Source organism: Phodopus roborovskii, unplaced genomic scaffold, assembly GCF_943737965.1.
Source record: "Phodopus roborovskii unplaced genomic scaffold, PHOROB, whole genome shotgun sequence".
In the NCBI taxonomy this organism is placed as follows: Eukaryota; Metazoa; Chordata; class Mammalia; order Rodentia; family Cricetidae; genus Phodopus; species Phodopus roborovskii.
The window spans coordinates 2,816,878-2,839,571 of NW_026126412.1; the positions used below are offsets into that span (position 1 = coordinate 2,816,878).

At 38.4% G+C, this 22,694-nt stretch overlaps 1 protein-coding gene across 4 annotated transcripts in view; it reads left to right on the top strand.

The window, feature by feature from the left end:
* Positions 1 to 22,694, top strand: part of Skic3 (SKI3 subunit of superkiller complex) — an 85,190-nt gene that overhangs the window by 350 nt on the left and 62,146 nt on the right. For 2 of the 4 annotated variants that reach the window (XR_007834408.1, XM_051182772.1), the window contains exons 2-11: positions 934 to 1,034; positions 1,532 to 1,622; positions 4,875 to 5,018; positions 5,366 to 5,457; positions 6,391 to 6,466; positions 6,601 to 6,741; positions 11,920 to 12,018; positions 12,113 to 12,221; positions 21,183 to 21,323; positions 21,972 to 22,073. Coding sequence is in view for 3 of the 4 variants with exons in the window: in XM_051182772.1 (XP_051038729.1) it covers positions 1,024 to 1,034; positions 1,532 to 1,622; positions 4,875 to 5,018; positions 5,366 to 5,457; positions 6,391 to 6,466; positions 6,601 to 6,741; positions 11,920 to 12,018; positions 12,113 to 12,221; positions 21,183 to 21,323; positions 21,972 to 22,073 (1,006 nt within the window). In the remaining variant the exon portion in view is untranslated. The remainder of the gene's footprint in view (positions 1 to 933; positions 1,035 to 1,531; positions 1,623 to 4,874; positions 5,019 to 5,365; positions 5,458 to 6,390; positions 6,467 to 6,600; positions 6,742 to 11,919; positions 12,019 to 12,112; positions 12,222 to 21,182; positions 21,324 to 21,971; positions 22,074 to 22,694) is intronic. The other 2 variants (XM_051182773.1, XM_051182774.1) reach the window with 2 other exon arrangements.

A 22,694-nucleotide genomic window follows, 5' to 3' on the forward strand; every position in this document is an offset into this window, starting at 1 on the left:
GAATGTACTGGTAATATTATGTTAGTATACTATATTAGTATACCATGTTAGTATACTGCATTAGTGTAGTGTGTTAGCGTACTGAGTTAGTATACTGTGTTAGTGCCCTGCATGAGTGAATTGTGTTAGTGTACTATATAAGTATACTGTATATATAGTGTTCATATACTATGCTTGTGTAATGTGTTAGTGTACTTACTGTGGTAGAGTATATACTCTGTTCCCTTTCTGCATTTGAATAATGTGGTAGTGTATTGTGGTGGTCGCCCAGTTTGATACTCTGAATATCTAGAGTTTGTAACTGTTAATATCTACCTAACTTTGCTTTATCTTTATGGTGAGTTTAGAAATAGGTTGACTCAGCAGAAAATACAAATGTTTCATTTGTAAACATTGTATTGTGATTGTATTTGGGTTGGGTAAGTCAGTAATTTGTAAAATATTAACATGGGCTACTTTATTTAAAAATAAATTAATGTGTTATAATATTAAATCAAGTACATTGCATGTAAAGTAAAATATCTTAAAGTTTTCAAAATTTTATTTAAAAGATTAGTATACAGAGTATTGAGTTTCATATAGGGAAGGTTGGCCTTGAGCTATATAGCAGAGGATGGCCTTGAATTCCTGATTCTCCTGCCTCCACCTCCTTAGTGATGGGATTACAGGATTATGTTGCTACACCTGGACATGTGCAGTAACCCTTCTTGACTGAGATTAATGTGTAATTTTTGTATAGTCTCCACTCTTCTATTCATGTTTAAACATTTATATTTATTTTTCATTAGAGAAAGTAATACTATGGTAATCTTCAATATGAAGGCAGTATCCTGGTTTATATATTACAGAATCTAGTATTAAAATAAATTTATTAGCCTTTAAAATTCTTTCACATTAGTTATTAAAGCTATTTATGTTTTTCTCTGTCTTGAGCTTATTCTACTGGATCTTGGTTATGAAATTGGATTGGAATTACTATATATTGTAGGTCCTTGTTCACAAGATCATCTGTATTTTAGCTAAATGTGTGAAGAGTGAGTATAATTCTAATACAGCTCAATTTCAACATGCATTTATTGGTCACCTGCACTTATCAGATACTAATCTTATCAATGGAAAAAACAATAATAGATGAACCCTCTTCATACAGAACTTTCATTCTGCCGGGGTTATACACATAGTAGACTAAAGACATAGATTATATTGTACCGGAGATGTGTTAAGTGCTTTGAAGTAAATAAAGCAAGGGAAGGGCATAAGGGGAAATGAATAGGAGATGGAAGGAGTAAAATCTTGAGTAGCTTGTCCAGGGAGGGTTCCAATGAGGAGGAGACATTTGAGTAGATATCTGAAGAACTGAGGGAATGAACTGTGTGTGTGTGTGTGTGTGTGTGTGTGTGTGTGTTGGGGAGGGCAGACTATTCCAGAGAAAAGGAATTAGATGTCTCTTTTTCAGATGGTTAAGTTCACTGGGACACTTATCATTGCGGTGATATTATTATATATTGACTGTGGCTTCTTGTCTTGATAGAATGTCTAGCAAAGAAGTGAAGACTGCCCTAAAAAGTGCAAGAGATGCCATCAGAAACAAAGAGTACAAAGAAGCTTTGAAACATTGCAAGGTAAAGGGTATTTGTCTCTTTGGCAAACAAATACATTACCAATTTTTGAGTTATTATAAGGTATACATCACTTATTGTCCCCCTTCAGTCAAATGGTAGAATCTATGGAGCAGTTAGTGTAGTAGGCTATTATTACTGCACTTAACTTTTTTATTGCTAAATTACCAAAGCCATGTTCTCAAAGCCAGACATATCATAAGCATCTTGCATTATGGAATGAGTCTACTTTTATTATTGTATTACATTTAAATTACATTAAAAAACACAATAAAAAAATTGTGTTTGTGGAGGTCAGAGGAGAAAATGTGGGAGTCAGTTGTCTCCTTCCACTCAGAAAGCAAACATAACAAAACCTCAACAGGCTTACCAACTTATTTCCATGTGCTTCCAACATTTTTTGTGGATATTTGTTTATAAGGACACTGTTTATAAGGGTCCTGTTTGCTGTTTTCAGCAAATGGATTATTTTAGCACACATGTAGATACTTGGGAAACCAAAGCAAGTAGGGATGTTTGTTACATTGTATTCTTTTTCTTTTGTTTCCTCCAGACAGGGTTTCTGTGTGTATGTAACAGCCCTGGCTGTGCAGGAACTTGCTCTGTAAACTCTGGCTGGCCTGGAACTCAGAGATCCTCCTGCTTCCCCCCCCCCCCCACTTCCCTGCCCCCAAAGGGATTAAAGGCTTGCACCACCACTTCCACTCATTACATTGTATTCTTAAAGGCAGGTTAAACAAACAGGCCGAGAACACAGCAGGACAGCAGTGCTAAGATTTACATGGCCTTCAGTGAGGTCAGCAAAAGTCCCAGCCTCTCTGAATGTAAGAGATTTATTCCTAAAAGTATTGATGACTGAGAATAGCAGGAATATGAAACCATGATGGTACTAATTTGATCCAGAAGTGAACAGTTTGTTCAAATGGAGGGTGGAATGAGAGGGACTGTTTCTTCTAGCACTGGTCATATCTAATCATGCACATATAATTATTATTATATATATTATTATATATATGTTATTATATATATACATACATATTATATATATAAATTGTTATTATTATTATTATTATTATTATTATTATTATTACTGTGTGTGAGAGCGAGTGAGATGTATACGTGCATGGTATATGACATACCCATGTGGAGATCAGAGGACAACTTTGTGTATCCAAGTCTCTTTTTTCACCTTTTGAATTTAGCTCCTTAACCTGGGTAGCCCACTAAGCCATTTTACTGACCCATATTTCCATTACATTACTTAGCATGGATATCTTTTTTTGTGGGTACTTTGTAAAATTTTGACATGAATTTCAAGTAGCTCATAATTTATAATGGCAAAATCCAGCTATAGACTATAAGTGGAGAACGATGCAATGGGAGGTGTCTCTCATCAGTAATAACCCAGAATGGATTGAGACTAAAGCAGAGCTACCCGAGAGTATATTTGTTGTGTTCTGTCCTGTGGAACCCTAGGGCATGGGATAACCATTCCCTTAGGCAGCTGTCTCCAGTTTGTGTACATGTTGTTAGGTACTTTTTTCTTCGAATCTGAAAAGTTTCTGCACCCCGGTAAGCTGCTCCACCAATGCAGCAATCAAAAGCAGACCAAATCAAACAGAATTAGAAGAAGCCCATGTTTAATGGATACAATGCTCCTGGATGGCCTTCCAGTCCTCTAGAGAGAAGGAAGAGACTGTTTTCTGGGAGGCAGTTTAAGTAACCTGTGGGTGTGTCTTGAATGTCTCTAAGGAAGGGGTCATCATTTAGTGGGCTTTCTGGGATGCAGCAGGGTTTGGAGGGAGATGGGGGAGGAGGCTTGGGGTGAAGTCTTCACTGTAACATTCCAGACTCTTTGGGTATATGGACGCCAGGGGCTGGGGTGTAGATTCCAGGATTGTCTGTCTATTTTCATCACATTTCTTTTTTTGTGTGTTTACTTCTTTAAAAATGTATCTCAGATTCTGAAATCCAGATCATTAACCAGACAGTAATTATTGACTGGTGGTTGACATGTAGCTTTTGTCATGTGATAAGCAGTTATGTGTTGTAGAATATTATTTTAAGGTCTGTTACTTTTGTTTATGCTCTGGAACATTTGTTTAATGATGCAAAGATATGTATGATCAAATAAAATTCCCCCGCGGCCAGGATGCTGTGTCGGTAACTAGCTGACAGGAAGTTGTAGGGAGGAGCCAAGTGGAGAAGGGTTTATAAGGAGGGGCAAGGAGGAACAAGAGGACTTCTTGGGAGACAGAGGAGGTGAGCTAGGAAGCTGCTTGCTATTCAGCCTCTCTAGGAAGCAGGTTTCTACCTCAATCTTTGACTTTTGAGTTGGACTGAGATTTAAATAAATTTCTTTAGTAGTTTTGAAAGAGTCGGTGCCTGAGGAGGCAGACTTCCGTTCTTACAGCTTAGCCATTGCTGGGATCGGTGGAGTTGCAGTTGCTGAATAGGATAGCCATGGGATAAAAGACAGCGACAATTAAGAAAGCAAAACAAGAGTTACGTGCCAGCTGTTGTACTTGGTGTGTGTAACATAAGTAGAACAAGCCCAAGTATTGGGTACCTCATCGCCGAGTTGGAGGAAGGCATTGTTATTGGGCAGACTGCAGTCTGCACAGTACATTTGTGACAGATCACTCAGAGTGTGTGTGGATGCACGTAAGCCTTATCAGTGGAGAGGTCAACTCATGGAAATGTGATTTGTCCTAGCATATGCAAAATCTTGAGAGCCTGATTTTATTTTAACTCCCTAGAATATATTAATCTTGCTTTAAATTTTTTACTTTAGTAAGTATTCCTATTTCTGAGAGAAATATCTCTGTGTATAATTTTGTTCTAGATGACAGGTATTACACATTTATTGCCATTATTTTTTTGGTATAGTACCTATAACTGCCACAAAGAATCCACTTTTATATGGGAAAATATTATAATGCAAAAGAAAGTATTAGAGTTGGATGAAGTGATGTGGATGCAGGAATGGGGCTGGGAATTACTGTTCTTTTCTACCCAGCATTCTCATGGAATGAAGGTCAGGGCATTTTATGTAGGTATCAAGATCCCTTGGGCACTTTACTGAAAGTTACCTCATTTTCCAAACCCTTTACAGTCTTTCATTCACTGTACCTGCCTAGGTACCATATTATGGGTGACTGTTGGTGCCAGATCCTGTGTCCTGACTATTGCTTTGTTGTTTATTCAGTAGTTTCTGAAATTTAATAATTTAATCTTTTTTTTTTTTTTAATCAGACAGTGTTGAAACAAGAGAAAAATAACTATAATGCCTGGGTTTTCATTGGTGTTGCTGCAGCTGAACTAGAGCAGCCTGATCAGGCCCAGGGTGCCTATAAGAAGGCTGCTGAACTAGACCCAGAGCAGCTTCTTGCTTGGCAGGTATGGAGATGTGTTTTATTTCTTATAATATGGGGAAAGCATTTGTTTTCCATTTTCAAAGTGTAGACTCCTATGTTAAAATAAACAATTAAACCTCTTCATGAAATTTTCTAAATCTAAAAGTTAATTCTAGGGGCCTAAGATACTGTGTACCACTATTAAATAGAAGACTTTAACTATAAAGATTCCCTCTTACATTCACTTTACTGGGAGGGAAATTCCACATATATTTCATCTGCACACTATGGTAATTTTTAGATGTCAGTCCATTGTTTCACACAATAAATAAAGGGGGGGGGAGTTGATATGTTTTGCTAAAGATAATCAGCACTGCTTCCTTTTTTTAGGGGCTAGCAAGTTTGTATGAAAAGTGTGATCACGAAAATGCTAAGGGTGATTTACCTGGTGTTTATCAAAAGCTGCTGGATCTCTATGAAAGGTAAGGAATGTGTGGGGAAGACTAGTTTCTTTACAAGTCTCACTTTCATGATTAGAAATTATATGGAGCTGGGCAGTGGTGGCACATGCCTTTCATCCCAGCATTTAAGCAGTGGCAGGCAGATCTTTGTGAGTGTGAGGGCTACATTGTCTACAGAGTGAGTTCCAGGACAGCCAGGGCTGTCCCGTGTCAAAAAACCAAAAAGGAAACAAAAAAGAAATTATGTAAGTTATGTTTGGGTTCTCTAGAAACTGATAGACTGAATCTACATACACACACACACACACACACACATATATTATGTGATTTATTAGAGTGGCTTACAGGCTGTGATTGGATTATTACAAAATTGAAAGTTCCATGAATCCAGTAATCCAGTTCTGCCCATAGGGCTGGCTGTCCTAGATGGTCTTAGGTAAAGTCAGAAATCCCAAAGAACCAGGCTAATGCTATTAAAGGAAGGGGGTTGCCAGAGTGGGGGCAAGCAGGCAAATATCTAGCAGCCTCCTTTCATGTCCTCTATATAGGCTGCCATCAGAAGGTGTGGCACAGATTTTAAGGTGGGTCAAAACTCTCTTCCAGCTGTGTCCAGCATCTTGGTTTTAGATAATTCCAGATGCAGTCCAGTTGAAAGCCAAGAGTAGCTATCACAGAGGTGGAAGGACTGGTACATTTTCTGAGAATTTGGGAGCAATTGTCTCTCAGAAATTAGTCACAAAATTTCTTACAGTTGACTTATGGGAAGACTCCTCTGATGATTGACTCAGTTCAGAATTTTAGAATTTATGGTCAAGGTCATGAACGATGATCTTTCTTCATCCTTTACAAAAGACTTGTTGTATACAGTAACATTATAGCATCAAATGTTTGAGGCGTTTAAGTCTTTGGCTGGTTCTGCTATCAGATTGAAATTCCTTTTCCTTCTCTTTTAAGTGTTGACAAGCAGAAGTGGTGTGATGTCTGTAAGAAACTTGTGGATCTACATCACCAGGAAAAGAGACACCTAGAGGTTGGTCAGTGACTTCTAAGGGACTTAGTAAAAGTATTATTAGAAAAAGGCTTTCATCTAGCTAATACAAGTTAAGAATGAAGAAATCAAAAATTTTTAGTTTAACATAGCTATTTAAATCTCCTTTTCAATAGGTGGCTCGGACATGGTATAAATTGATAAAGACGCGGCAAGAAGATGGAGCAGACAAGCAAGAGCTTTATGAGCTGTGGAGAAAACTGACTCAATTGCTCGCTGAGAATATAGAGGATCAGAATAATGAAACGCAGCAGATGGTATCAACTTCTTTATTCCTCATAGTTTATATCAATATTTAATTGAATTGGAAAACGGAGGCATAATGAAGTAACATAGAAAGTACCGTATGTCAGTGCATCCAGCGCTGGGCATGCTCAGTTTAAATTCATAGCAGGAAAGTACTGTCTGTCAGTGTAGCGAGCACTGGGCATGCTCAGTTTTAATTCCGAACACAGGAAGTACTTTTGTCAGTGCAGCGAGCACTGGACATGCTCAGTTTTAATTCATGACACAAAGTACTATATGTCAGTGCAGCAGTTGCTGGGCATGCTCAATTTTAATTCATAACAGAAAATTACCGTATGTCAGTGTAGTGAGTGCTGGGCATGCTCAGTTTAAATTTATAACACAAGAAGTACTGTATGTCAGTACAGTGAGCTCTGGGCATGTTCAGTTTTAATTCATAATAGGAAATTAGCATGTGTCAGTACAACAAGCACTGGGCATGCTCAGTTTCAGTTCAGTACACAGGAAGTATATGTCAGTACAGTGACTACTGGGCATGCTCAGTTTTAATTCAGAACACAGGAAGTACCGTATGTCAGTGCAGTGAGTGTTGGATAACCTCAAATTCATAGAAATTCTTGCTGATAAAATTAGAAACTTTTGCTTTCAGTCTCATATAGTATGAAAAGGGCAGATGAGTAGTAGTGTATTAGAATTTCAGGCCCTTGTATTTAAAAGAATCCACAGTAGAGGGGCTGGAGAGATGGCTCAAAGGTTAAGAGCACTGGCTGCTCTTCCAGAGGTCCTGAGTTCAATTCCCAGCAACCACATGGTGGCTCAAAACCATCCCTCTTCTGGCACACATGGAGGTAGACACTGTATACATAATAAATAAATATTAAAGATTCCACAGTAGATCATTAACTTAGTCATTAATGAAAGGAAAATATTTAGAAACCGACTTTCATAAAACTGCTGTAACTTATATAAAGTTGAACTTTCTAGGTAGCCTTCTTTATACTTGTTAACTAAGGGCATTGAATTACATAGTAATTACTTAATTCAATTAGATTATTTATAGTTAGTAGATTATGTTGGATAATTCATTTTTTAATGTATTGGCTCTAAGTTATTGAAAAGGATTTTTAAAATATTATAAAATGTTAATTTTAGAGCATAGTTGGAAATACCTCTATAATAGTAACAATTTTTTTATTGTAATTAATAGTTCTTCAATGTCCTTGTTAAATTGAGTGTAATTTAAAATCTTAACAGTTATAGACTATACACAATGGAAACTTTGTGTATGTTGTTCAGTTATCAGTTTGTTCTTTTGTTCAGAAAATTTTGTTGCAAATATTCTGTATGCCAGGAAGTCCCCAAAGGGCCCAGTCAGTGCTCTGTCACCAAGAAGGTTTACTTTGGCTCATCCCTTCAGATGTGTCAGTATGATTGTCTCTCTGCTGCTCTGTGTGTAGAGCAGGCGGGGCATCGGGGTCAGGAGCCCATGCAGATCACAGCTGTTCACTGTGGTGCTTAGGATGGAAAGAGCCAAAGGAAGGGTCAGGGTTCAGGATCTGCTCCAAGGGTATCTACCTTCCTTACACTGGGCCCTACTTCCCAAAGCCTCTGCCACCTACCAGAGCACCACAGGCTGTGACTAAACCCTTAACACATGGCTTTTCAAGGATGTTTAGACCCAATTATAACATGCCATAGTAATGATTTTTCTTGTATAAGCAGTTGTGGAAGAAATTTAATAACGACGCAACTGGATAGCTCATCAACTTCTTTTAAGCTATATCTATGTTATATAGCCTTACTATTTTTCTTGGTTAACAGAGTATCAAAAATATACCAAAATTAATAAAATATGTTTTTGATTTACTTATACTCCATGGAAGAAAATTCATAAATAAAAAGAGAATAGTGTCTTACTGTATTGCCCAGGTTGGACCCAATCTCCTGAGTTTATGTAGTCCTCAGCAAGCAAGCTTTCTCTTGTCTTTCTTTTTCTTCCCTTCTCCACCTTTCTCATTCCCCATTTCACTCTCCTTTCATCTTCCTTCATCCATCTCTTTTTCATTTCTTCTCCCCCCCTCCCCCAACTTCCCCTTCCTTTTTTCTTTCTGGGCTGACAATTGAATCTTGTGACTTGTATGTTCTAGGACCACACGTAATACTGAGCCATTGCCAGTCCCCAGTTAACACACACACACACACACACACACACACACACACACACGTGTAAACATGCACATGTACACACATTTTTGTTGTTTGCATCTTTGTTTTGTTTTTTGATTTTTTTTTAAAATACATGATATTATTATACAGCCCAGGCTGGGTTCTAATCCCCCCCATCTATTCATTCATTTATTCTATCTATCTATCTATCTATCTATCTATCTATCTATCTATCTATCTATCATCTATCTACATCCTCACTGACTGTATCCTCTCTCCCTCCACTCCTCCCATTCCCCCATCCACCCCTCTCTGTGTTCACTCAAAAAGGGGCAGGCCTCCCGTGGGCATCATTTCTTAATCCACTTGCCTCAGTCTCCTTCATACTAAAAATTACAGGAGTGTACCACAATAATTAACAATTTTTAGTAAACATGTACTAACCATGCTTACAGCATTCCTACATAAAACATTCACTGATAATATTCAACAATCTTTCTACCCTCTCTCCTCACCTCCTCTACTTTTCTTAGTCCTTTTTTTTTTTAAATTTCAAATATAATTACATGTCCTTCCTTTTCTTTCCCTCAACTCCTCCATGACACCCCCAGTCCCCACTTTCTCTGAAATTCCAGGCCTCCTTTTCTTCAGTTGTTGTCACTATGTATTCTCTCTCTCTCTCTCTCTCTATATATATATATGTGTGTGTGTGTGTGTGTGTGTGTGTGTGTGTGTGTATGTATATAAATGAATCATACAGATATCTGAGTTCACCCAGTCTTTCTTGCATGTGTATGATTTCAGGGCTGATCACTTGGTATTGAATCACCAATTAGGGGATACCTTCCTGGGGGAAGACTTCTGCTCTCAGTGTTCCTTAGTTGTCTGTATTGTTTGTCTAGGTGGGCGCTCATGAGATTTCCTCTTCCTAGGCCATTGGTGGTACCCTTGTTCAGGTCTGTTGTAAACAGTCATATTATTGAGATATAAGGGTGCTGCCCTGTAAGACATAATTTCACAGCAGATTTCCCAGGCCTCTGGCTCTTAACACCTTTCTGTGCCCACTTCTGGAATGTTCTCTGAGCCTTGGATGCAGGAGTTGTGTTAAAAAAGTATATCTATTCAAGCTGGGCATCCCATGATCAGTTGTTTTCTGCATTTTGAGTTGTGGTCTTCTGTAATGGCCTCTGTGGCAAAGAGAAGGAAGGAAGCTTCTTCAGTGAGGGTCAGGTGCTACACTTATTTGTAGATAAATATTTAGGATGCAGTTAGGAATTTTGCTGGTTTAGTAATGTGGTTCTTTTCTAAGACCAAAGAGGCGTAGCTTCATTTAAACTATGTATGTATATCCATTACATGTACTAGATATAATTTTGGATAAATAAAATTTGATTTCTTAATGTTTTTTCCTCCTCCCTCCTTTGTATTTACCCCCTCCCCATTCCTCAGTTAAAGCCCCACCCTGTTTTTTATTCCCCCACTCATATAACCTGTGTACTGCTATTCCCCTCTCTACTGCTCCTTTTCCTTATCCTTGATAATATACCTTTAAGAATTTATTTCTAGGTCTTAAACAGATAAGTAAATAAAATGAGTAGGGATGAAGTCTAAATAATGAGTGTTTATAAACATATTACTTATTTTCCATTTGGAATACCTGATTTATTATCTGAGAAAACTAATTATGTTAAATTATTTTAAGGTTATTGTGAGATCATTATCAGAACAGTGAAATTTTACTTTTTATAGTCTTTACAATTACCAATTGAGGTAATGAGGTAGTAGGGGTTGGTTGTGATGACTAATTTTGTCAGCTTGATTGGATTAAGGAACACTGAGGGAGGGGTGTGACTGTGAGTACTTTCTAATAAAGATTTAGTGGGGGTGGTTGGGGTTGGGGAGCCCTGCTCAGTATGTGAGTGGCACCATTCCATGAGCTGGGATCTTAACCCAAATTAAAAGGGGAGAAAGAAAAGTTGGCCTCCCCCTCCTCCCCACATCCTGATCTGCTCAGATGTGAGCACACGGCCTCTTGTTACTACTGTGACAGTTGTGAACCACAGTTCTTCCCGCCATGATGGACTGTACCCTCAAACTGTGAGCCATAATAAAACTTTCGCCTCATCTCTTAAATTGCTTCTCATCAGATATTTGGTCTCAGAAATAAGGCAAGTGACTAATATAGGCGATTTATCAGGTCATGAATATACCCTTGAAGATGTAGACCTTACATAATGAAATGGAGAATATAATATGCTGTAAAGTGCTTGCCTCCTGCTGTGCTTGTGCAAGATATTTAGAATGCTTCTTTCAAGATTTCTTCAAACCTAGTTAATACTACATTAAGAGAAGTGGTTTTATTATACTTCTCTATTTTTTTTTTTTTTTTTTTTTTTTTTTTGGCCAAGTCTAACCTAACTTCATAATTTTTCTTTAAAGATTTCTTTCTTGCTGTTGGAGATTTTCCAAAGAATGTGCTTGTAATACTATATTACCATATAAGATACTATTCTAGCTGATTTCTTTGTAGCAGCCAGCAGTGGAGGGAAAAATGCTTTATTAAGCTAATGTTTTAAATTTGTACTTGTCTCTTACTAGTTTAGTATAGTCTATTGGCCAGTTGGAGTTAGAATGTATTTTAAAAGTTACATAGACATCTCCCCCCACCCCATCATTCAAACAGGACCAAGTAGATTGAGGTGGCTCAACCTGTAAATCCTGTCATTGGGAGGCTGAGACAAGAAGATCTTCACAAGTCAAGGCTGGCTTAGGCTACAGATCTGACCAAACAAGCAGAAAAATCATGAGGATTAGTTTTTATATAAGTGCCTGGCTGTCCTGGCACTTCCTTTGTAGACCAGGCTGTCTTCAAACCCATAGATCCATCTTCCTCGCCCTCCCGTGTACTGGGATTAAGGGTATAGTAATGCTGTTTGGCTTATAAAGGAGTCTTAATACAGTGTAGTACTTGCCACATTTTCCACTTAGCATGCTACATAAAATAGCTTTTTGGTTTGTTTCAGCTTTTAACTGCATTTGAGAATGCACTGGACCTAGCAGATAGTATTCCCAGTGAAGATCACCAAGTACTTTATAAGCATTTCATTCAGTGCTTATCTAAAGTAAGTGACATGTATTATTTCTAATTATGAAAATGTCCACCAGTATGCTTTACTGCTGTTGGGATTTACTTTATTATACTTTTATATTTTCAAGCTTCCTCATGAAACTGAGAGACTGAAGAAGGCCTGTGAAGGAATGATGAATTTCTATCCTACTGTACAGTATCCACTAGAAGTAATTTGCTTGCACTTGATTGAATCAGGTAATTTTTTATATTGTTTGCCAGAGGTGTGTGATTATATGAGAGTGGTATTGCAATCAATTAAGCACGGTTTTAGTGCTTACTATGTTTAAAATATTACATCAGTATTTCTTGACACAAAAGAAATACAGTTATGTAATATTGCTATTTACAGAAAGTCCAAGGAATATAGGAGAGTGATACAGGACTTATGAGTTATAGAGCTATTGGTTCACCAATGAAATTCTTCTATTTTCCTATTTATTTATTTATTTTACATTCTGTGAAGTCCTTTTGGTGGTGGGACTTAAAGGATGTTTTGAACTTTCTCTGACATTAGATGGAGCAGGTAGGCCTGGTAGTCCAGGAGGTAGGTGTAGAGTTGTGGTAGATACAATCCCTCCTTTATAATTGGAATAGTAAAATAGATTTGTTTGATAGAGTAAAAGGAATAACTGATATTTATGTGCTAAATAGGTTGGATTATATTGCATAAGTCTTGACTGCCAAGAAAAGGAAACATTAAGCTTCAAAGTGTTGATATTAATACCAAAGTGATGGTCTGGTTTTTTTTTTTTTTTTTTTTTTTTTTTTTTTTCGATTTAACAATATAGTGAACTGTTAGTCTGCAAGTGAACTAGAGTAAATTCAGGTTGAAGGGTGTGTCTTGGTGTGTGTGACACACTCTTGCGTCTTTGTGTACTTTGGTAGAAGAAAGATGGTTATTGACAGCTGGATTATTGGGAGTTGGGAAATCTGAAGTGTGTCTGTAACCTAGGCAGGTATTTGTGTGGATTAATCACCATGGTTTTTTTTTTTTTTTTTTTATGGCAGTCTCTGTCCTTGTCATGTTTATGCTTTATGATGACTGGGATATACTTCTACACATGCTTTTATTCACCTGAGATAAACAAGTTTATAGAAACCAGTGGTGAAACTGAATTGGAACTAGTACCTGTAGTAGTCTGCTGGTGACTGAATTATTGTGAAACTTCCCTAATACAGTGAATCTTTTTTACTTGGTTGCAAAATCGATAAACACACATGGAAGAACATTTTGTATGAGTGACTCACATTTGTCATAGTAGGAAAATATGTTGAGTTCTAGAGATAACTGAGGGAGGCTGTGAGCGTTGCACCTATCTCTGTTCTGCCCATCCCACTCTCCTTTATCACTCCTCAAGTTTCCTGGTCTGCATGAAGTCATTACCCCTACTTTTAGCCTTGGAATTTCACTAACAAGTAAGAGCTTTTTCTTATTCTCAAAGAGAATATTTTTTTTTTTTTGTATTTTCTTTTTTTTTTTTTAATTTTATTTTACATGTCGATCCCAGTTCCCTCTCCCTTCCTCTTACCCTCTCTCCCCATCACATGCCCCTGACCACCCTCCCCTCCCATCCCCCCACACCCATTCCAAATGTAGGGCAATGCCATCCAGGTGGCGTCAGGTAAATCTGTCAAGTCATTTGAAGTAGGGACTAGGACTTTTCTCCTGTTTCTAGGTTAAGAGAGTATCCCTCCATGGGTGTGTATGTGTGTATGTGTGTGTGTGTGTGTGTGTGTGTGTGTGTGTGTGTGTGTCCGCAAGGTTCTTTTGTGCACCAGAAATACATCCTGGTTCCACTGTCTGAGGTCTCTTAGACTGCTCAGTCCTTCTAACTGAGACCCATATTCAGGGGGGTCTGAGTCAGTCCCATGCTGGATTCCCAGCTATCAGTCTGGGGGCCTGTTAGCAGTTCCTTGTTCAGGTCAGCTGCCTCTATGTGTTATTGTCATGAAAAAGTATCAAAAGTTTCAGAAGTCCAAGTGCTTAAACTGATAATGTTTAGGATGGACTGAAGTAGAGTGAGAAGACCAAGTGATGCTAAGAATGAATAAATGAACTTAGAACATGATGGTGATAGAAAGGAACAGATGAATTGAAAAAATTATTCAGCTACTTAAAGGGAAGGTCAAAATTATATTCAAATTTTAGTTCTTCTAAAAAGTTAGCCCAATATAGAAAAAATTTTGATGGTTTATGTGAAAAGTACATTTGAAAAGAGCTGTTAAAAGTAGCCAATACCCATCAATTGTTTGTAAAAGGGAATTGGCAAACTAAAGCTAAGCATGTAGCTTGGAAATAATTTGTATGGAAGTGAGGTGGAGTGATTGACATTAGAGAAGACCAAGGGGTAAGAGGCTGAGAGTGGCTGCTTGTGTGGCTTGAGAAGAAGAATAAATGGGTAAATAATAATAATAAAAATGGGGTACAGATCTAAATAGGGAATTCTCAACAGAACAATCTCAAACAGCAGAAAGACACTTAAGGAAATGCTTAGCATCCTTAGTCATCAGGGAAATGCAAATCAAAATCACTCTGAGATTGCTTCTTACACTGATCAGAATGGCTAAGATCAAAAACAGCAATGGCAGTTTATGCTGGAGAGGATGCAGAGGAAGGGGAACACTCCTCCATTGCTGGTGGGGGTGCAAACTTGTCCAGCTGCTGTGCATATCAGTATGGTGATTTCTCAGAAAATTAGGGATCAACCTACCTCAAGACCCTGCAGTACCACTGTTGGATATTTACCCGAAGGAGGCACATTCACACCACAAGTACATTTGCTCAACTATGTCCATAGCAACATTTGTCATAGCCAAATCTTGGAAACAGCCTAGATGCCTCTCAATTGAAGAATGGGTAAAGAAAATGTGGTATATTTACATAATGGAGTACTACTCAGTGGTAAGAAACAATGACATCCTAAAATTGACAGGCAAATGGGCAGAACTTGAAAAAAAAACATCCTAAGTGAGATAACTCAAAACCAGAAAGACAAATATAGTATGTACTCAATCATAAGTGGATACCAGAAATAAAGCAAAAGATACATACAGCCTATAATCCATAACCCCAGAGAAGCTTGAACCCTCTTCCAGAAACAGATGGAAGCAGATGCAGAAATCCACAACTAACCATTGGACTGAGCTCCTGGAGTACAATCAAAGTGAGGGAGGAGCCATGATATGAACAAAGGACTCAAGACCATGATGGGGAAACTCACAGAATCAGCTGACCCAAGCTAGTAAGAGATCACTGACTCTGGTCTGAGAAATAGGAACCCTGCATAAGACTGAGCTAGACCCTCTCAATACAGGTGACAATGGTGTAGCTGGGACAATGTATGAGGTCACTGGCAGTGACTCCAAGATCTAACACTAACGCACAAACTGACCTTGCTCAGCCTAGACACGGGTGTGGGGGTGGAGAGGTGCCTTGGTCCTGCCTTTACTAGATGATGGGACAGACTTAGTAGACTTCCTAGGGGAGGCCTCACCCTCTCTGTGGAGCAGATGGGAAGAGGGGTGAATGAAGGGAGTGGGAGGGAAGGCGGGAGGGGGAACTGGGATTGGAATATAAAAAATAAATTAATAAAAAAATTACAAAAAAAAAAGAAGCATACAGTTTAAAGCTGGGTGAGATTACTGATGAGATTTCAGGGTCATGCCTGTAATCTTAGCACTTGGAAGAGAGAGGCGGAAGGATCAGGAGTTCAGTCAGCCCCAGTTTGAGACCAGCCTGAGCTGCTTGAGACTCAGTCTCAGCAAAAGAAAACAAGAAAGTATTGTTGAAGAGTATTTGGAGATGGGCATTGTGTAGAATTATTGGGAGGTAGGTCTGTTCCATGGTGAATAGGAGTGGGTGTGTGGTAAGACTCAGAGAGTTCTTATTCTAGCACAGTGGAAAGCTGTGCATGATTCCTCTTTTCATCATTCTAAGCCAAACTTATGGATTCTGAAGTTTAAGAGCTTCTAGAAACCTGAGTGTCTCTAAAAAGCCAGCACACCTTTCCTCCCACAGAGTACTTTAGTATCCATGTGATCTGTGCTTTCAGCAGTTAATCACTGTATCTCTGCACCAAGGACAAATGTATTCCATATTTCTGGGTCTTGCTTTGTGTATTGAGGCTCAAGATTCATTTCCAATATGTCTCATTTTCAAGCTCCATGTAACAAAGTTTGAGTAACTTTCCCCTTTGTCATGTGTTGAAAGGTGTTTTTTTTTTTTTTTTTTTTTTTAAGTGTGTTTGTGCTAAATAGTCCTTTTGACTTATTTCACCTTGAGGCTGAAATGCAAGAGGACAAGGAGGCTTGGCTCTTCAAAGTTAAGCAGAGAACAAGTTCCTTAAGGAAGGTTTTGTGTTTTAGGCCCACGGAGAGGGCTCAGTGTGGAACACTTGCTGAGCATGAGTGAATGAAGCTGTGGTTTGCACTGGAAATGAAAAATAACAAGGCTTTATGTCTTAAAAATTACTTGAAAATGCAGGTGAAAATAAGAGAATGAGTGTCATCAAATTCTTATTTTCTTTCTCTCTCCAAAACTAGGTTTATTTAAAAATGAAAATTTGTAGTGTTCATTGGTTTCTTTGGTATGTCAGAAATGATTTAAAAAAAAAAAAGAACTTTTATTATGATGTAATTCTGGAAACTGAATTTCATAGAGTTATTTTGTATCCATCAATTTTATACTTGACCTTTTACTATTTAGTAACCTTAGGTCTAGATTGCCTTTTTGAGAAGTAAAATTATATTGCTAAACCTATCCCCCCCCCCCCAACATACACACATACACAATGCCCCAGACAGGGTTTCTCTCTGTAGCTTTGTAAATCAGGCTGGCCTCGAACTCAGAGATCCGCCTGCCTCTGCCTCCTGGGTGCTGGGATTAAAGGCTTGTGCCACCGCAGCCCTGCCACTGTTAAACTTTTTTTAAATAATTATTCACTGTACTTATTTTTTGAAGTTATGATATAATTACACCATTCCCCCCTTTCCTTTCCTCTCCAGATTCTTTTATATGTCCCTCCTTGATCTCCTTCCAGTTCATGGACTCTACTTCCATTGGTTATTGTTATGAGTAACTGATAGGACTTCTGTTGCTACGTTTAGAGAATACTGTTGAGTTTCTCAAAGTTCCTCATGGACATATATGGAGAAACTGTTGCCCTGGGATTTTTCCCTCCTTCTTGAGATAGGATCCCATGTATTGTAGGCTGGCCTTGAATTCTACAGCTGAAGGTGGCCTTGAACGCCTGAACTTCAGCAGTGTGTCAACTGCTGAAGTTACAGGCATGTGCCAGCTGTCTTTTGTTTTTATAACTGTGCTTCTAGATATTTTCTAAAGGAATATATTAGGAAGGTACCTTTTGGGAAGCTACCTGTACATACTATGTTTACCCAGTATAGTTTCTATATTCTTAACTGTGGATTGACATTGGAGAGATTCTTGACTATCTTTTCCTTTTGTCATCCTAGGTATGTTTGTGATAAAGGTAATTTGTCCTGCAAAAAGTAGTCTGTCATAAATTATATTTTCAAAGGTTCAACATACTATATAATAAATGCTTACCATGTATATTATACTCTCTAGAATTTTTAATTTATTTACAGAGGCAACAGAGGCGCTAGCTAGACTAACAGTATAGCTAGCATGTGGTGTTAGCAAATCTGTTTCTTCTAGTCTGAAAAAGTAGCATCTGAAATGCAGGCTCTCAAGTCTTAACATCAGAACTACTGAGCCAGATACTGGAGCGAGCTTCGCATGTTCCACTGAACCCATCAAATCTTTCAGTGGTTCTGATGGCTAGTGTAGATGTGCAATGTAGACATACACTGTAGCTTGATGTAAGAGGATATTGAGTCTGTGGAACTAGCTGTGTCTGTTTTGAGAAGTCATATTTGTAGAGACAATAGTGCTGTGGTCTTGGCAGAAGGAAAGTCATATCTGGGAGCATAACAATTAACCAAAGTTACATTTCTTCCAGTTTGTTTTTATGTTTTACCATATAGTTCAAATTTTCTAGCTATTATGAATTCATTTGTTTTTCTGGTGCCAATTTGGAGTTCTAAATCAGTATTTAACATTATTTACAGATTATTCATTGGTATGCATCTAATATGCATTATATCAAAATATTATGGCATCATGCAAATAATTTACTTCTAATATCTGTGATTAAATCAGTAATTCTTTTTAATATATATTATTTTTTTCTTATTTTACATATCGATCTCAGTTCCCTCCTCCCATACCTTCCCATCCCCCTTTACATTCCACCCTCCCCCCTTCCACAGGGAGGGTGATGCCTTCAAGGAGGGATCATCAAAATCTGTCAAGTCATTTGGAGTAGGGACTAGGCCCTCCCTCCTGCTCTAGGTTAAGGGAGTATCCCTCCATGGGGAATGTGCTCCCAAAGTCCCTTCATGCACCTGGGATACATTCTGGCTATACTGTCAGAGGTCCCTTAGACTGCCCAGGCCTTCTAGCTGAGACCCACATTCAGGGAGTCTGCGTCCGTACAATGCTATCAGTTTGGGGTCCATGAGCTTCCCCTTGTTTAGGTCAGCTATCTCTGTGGATTTCTGTAAACTGGTCTTGACTCCTTTTGTTATCACTCCTCCCTCTGCAACTGGATTCCAGGAGTTCGGCTCAGTGTTTAGCTGTGGGTGTCTGCTTCTGTTTCCATCAGCTACTGGATGAGGACTTTATGATGGTATATAAGGTAGTCATCAATCTCATTATTTAGGGAAGGGCATTTAAGGTAGCCTCTTCGCTGTTGCTCAGATTGTTAGTTGGGATCATCCTTGTAGGTCTCTGGACATTTGCTAGAGTCAGTTTTCTCTTCAAACCTATAATAGTTCCCTCTATTATGGTATCTCTTTTTTTTTGCTCTTGTCTATTTGTCCCCTGACTCAATCTTCCTGGTCCCACGTGTTCTCCTCTCCTCCCCTTCTCTTTCTTCTAACTCCCTCTCCACTCACTGCCCCCTCCCCCTACTCCCCATATGCTCAGGAGTTCTTGTTCCTTTCCCCTTCTGTGAGGGACCTTGTATGAATCTCTTAGGTTCCTCCTTGTATCCTAGTTTCTCTGGTGGTGTGAATTACAAGATGGTGGTCCTTTGCTCTGTGTCTAAAATCCATATGTGAATGAGTACATACCATGTTTTTCTTTTTGTGACTCAGTTACCTCACTCAGGATGGTTTCTTCAAGTTCCATCCATTTGCAAATTTCAAGATTCCATTTTTTTCCTGCTGAGTAGTATTCCATTGTGTAAATGTGCCACATCTTCTTTATCCATTATTCAGTTGAGGGGCATCTAGGTTGCTTCCAGGTTCTTGCTATTACAAATTGTGCTGCTGTGAACATAGGTGAACAGATGTCTTTGTTGCATGGATGTGGATCATTTGGGTATATGCCTAAGAGTAGGATTGCCAGGTCCTGTGGTAGACTGATTCCCATTTTCCCGAGGAACCGCCATACTGATCTCCAAAATGGCTGTACAAGTTTGCACTCCCACCAGCAATAGAGGAGTGTTCCCCATTCTCCTCATCCTTTCCAGCATAAGCTGTCATTGGTGTTTCTAATTTTAGCCATTCTGACAGGAGTCCCTTGTGGATAGGTGGGACCAATGTGCTCAGAGCAGACCCAGGAAGTTCCATGGAGGTGGAGGGCATGTTGGATACCCACTCTGGCTCAATGCTCACTCCAAGTAGCGGGCCAAGCAGGACAAAGGGTGAGGGGACTGATTCAGTGATTCTGTATATGGGGATGTATATTTTACAATAAATGTTAAAACAACAGGTCTTTTAAAATATTAATCACCTTTATTTTCCACATTTATTGTTTCAAGTTGTTTTTGTTATTTCAGAACTTTCTTGTGTGTTTAAACAATTTCTTAAAGTGTTGAATGTTTCTCATTCATTATAAACAACATTTTTTACTTCTTTTGGGGGTGTGAATTTGCTATAATGAATTTGCTAAAATTAAGATTATTGCAGCATTGTTGCATAATGCATAAGCTCAATTATAGGCAAGAATAGTTTGGTAAATATGTGTAAAGTGTATTGCTAAACTTGTAAATATAAGAAAACTGTGGCTAAATCTTCATGTAGAATGGATTCTAATTGGCATTAATAATAAAAAGCCTGGAGTCAGATATTGGGGGAGAGAGCTGAGAGATCAGAGAAGCAAAACAGCCAGCCACTAGCTTACTTCTGCCTCAGACCAAATGGGCGATCCTGTCTCCAAAAATCCTCAGACTGAACTGAGCTTCTATCTCCTCCTGCCTTATATTCCTTTCGACACCCACTCTTATTCCTTCCTGTCTCCACCTCCTTAGTGCTGGGATTAAATGTGTGTCACTCCAAGTGCTGGGATTATCTTTGTGTAAACTTTGTTTCTCTTTTAGACTGGATCTAAAAGACTGTAGCCCAGGTGTCCTTGAACTCACAGAGATCTGTCTGCCTTTCTTGTGAGTTCTGGGATTAAAGGTGTGTGCCACCACTGCTTGGCCTCTATGGCTATCTTTGCACTCTGTGTACATTCTGTATGGCTAGTTTGCACTGTGATCTTCAGGCAATCTTTATTTGTTTGATCATAAAGAAAATATCACCACATTTTCATTCAGTATCTGATTCAAGATAGTATCATTTGATACTAGGATGCTGGGAAAGTCTATCAGAGTTGGCTGCTATGCCTCTAGCTATAATTATTGCCCTCAGGGAATCAATAAGATACTCTCTTTCTTTCATGTAAATACTAAAGTTGATAAGATTGAATAGGTAATACTGCTAAGAGTTGAATACGAAAACGACCTGGTGAGCCATAGGCTATGTGATAGCCCATGGACTGATTGCAATAAGTTTCTTCTTTGAAACCTTTGAGCATAAATTCAGAGTATGTATGTATGTATTCATATGTGTAAAGTGATTTTATGTCATGTCTAAACATGTTAATGAAGTAATAATATCTTCTCTATTTGCTGCTTTATTTATGTTTTTATTTCCTTAAATCATGATTTAGTAAAGTATATATGAAACAGCTGTTGAAATTTATGTATATATGTATGTAGTTAAGAATTCAGTATACTTGTATATATATATATACATATGCATGTATACATATATATGAGTGCTAATAATGTTTTCTTTTTATTTCAGGGAGTCTGGCGGATGAAGGACAGCAGTATTGTTGTAAGCTAATAGAAATGAATTCAAAAAGTGGTCCAGGCCTCATTGGCTTAGGCATTAAAGCTTTACAAGACAAGAAGTATGAAGATGCTGTTAGTCACCTAACAGAAGGTAATGTATGGGCTATAATATTTAATATGAAGTGTAGTTACTCAGTCAATTTAGCTCTCCTGTCAGGAGATAAACTAAGGTGAAAGGGAAAATGAATATACATATTCTGGAGCCTGTTTATTAGATTTAAATTTCAAGTCTTAAACTCAAGACCATGGAAAAGTTCAACTTTATGTGTCTCAGTGATTTCCTTTGTACAGTAGGGATATTCTGGGGAAGCCTTAGAAACAGAGAGGCTTAGCTTAGCCAATTCAGGTATGGTGGGGTTTTTTGTTTGTTTGTTTGTTTGTTTTTTCATTTATATTCAAGCTGAGATATGACTAATAGAGTGAGGAAGGTAGATGGGTGGGAGGAATATTGTAGGTCAAGGAGTACATTTGTGGAGGATCAGAGCTAAGAGGAAACCTGTTATGGGGAGATCAGTAAGATTTGAGGATGGAGTATGGGTAGGGGAAGGAATAGGAAATAAGGCTGCGCATGGCCTTGCAAACATTGTTAACAAGCTTACAGTGCATCCCAAGGACGGCAGGAGCCCATGAAAGGCTCTAAGCATAGAAACACTGTAGTCAGTGAAGTGCTTGTCATGTGAGCATGAGGACCTGCGGTTGACTTCTAGAACCCATGGTGTTTGTGATTACTTTATCCTAGGCTTGAAAGAACTTCCTCTCTGCGTAGCTGGCTGGTGTCATTTAGCCAAAGCCCAAGTCAAAGTGCACAGACCTAAGGAAGCAATTCTTTCTTGCAACCAAGGTATTCTTGATGTACTTTGTGTTCGTGTAGAAGGGGACCAATGCTGTTTTCATCTGGCTTGAGAAAGATGTTCTTTTTAAAATCGTGGACTTTTGAAGTTTTCATTATAAAACTTGTGGTTAATTTAAATTGCACTTAGGAAGATGAAAAATGCCCAATCTGTGTGCATGCTGCTATTATATTTATCTTTAAGGTACTGATGTTCTGCCTTTCCAACAAGGAACTTTCTGGTATGTTTAGGACCTTCATGAATTTGTAATGTCATGGGTACAAATGAGAGATAATTCTTTTTTCTTGACCCAGTTAGTTGCTGAACTTCTGTATTTGGCAGTTCTTTCTAATGCAGCTTCTTTCCCTTTCCATTGTCTGTAGACAGTTGGTCATAATTAGGGTTTCTATTGCTGTCAAGAGACAGCAACCATGGCAACTCTTACCAAGGAAAACAATTAGTTGGGTGGATTTTATTTAAGAATTCTGTCCATTATCATCATGTAGGACATGGAGGCATGCAGGCAGACATGGTGCTGGAGAAGAAGCTCAGAGTCCTACATCTTGCAAGCAACAGGAAGTGGTCTGTCTCACTGAGCATGGCCTGAACATATATGAGACCTTAAAGCCTGC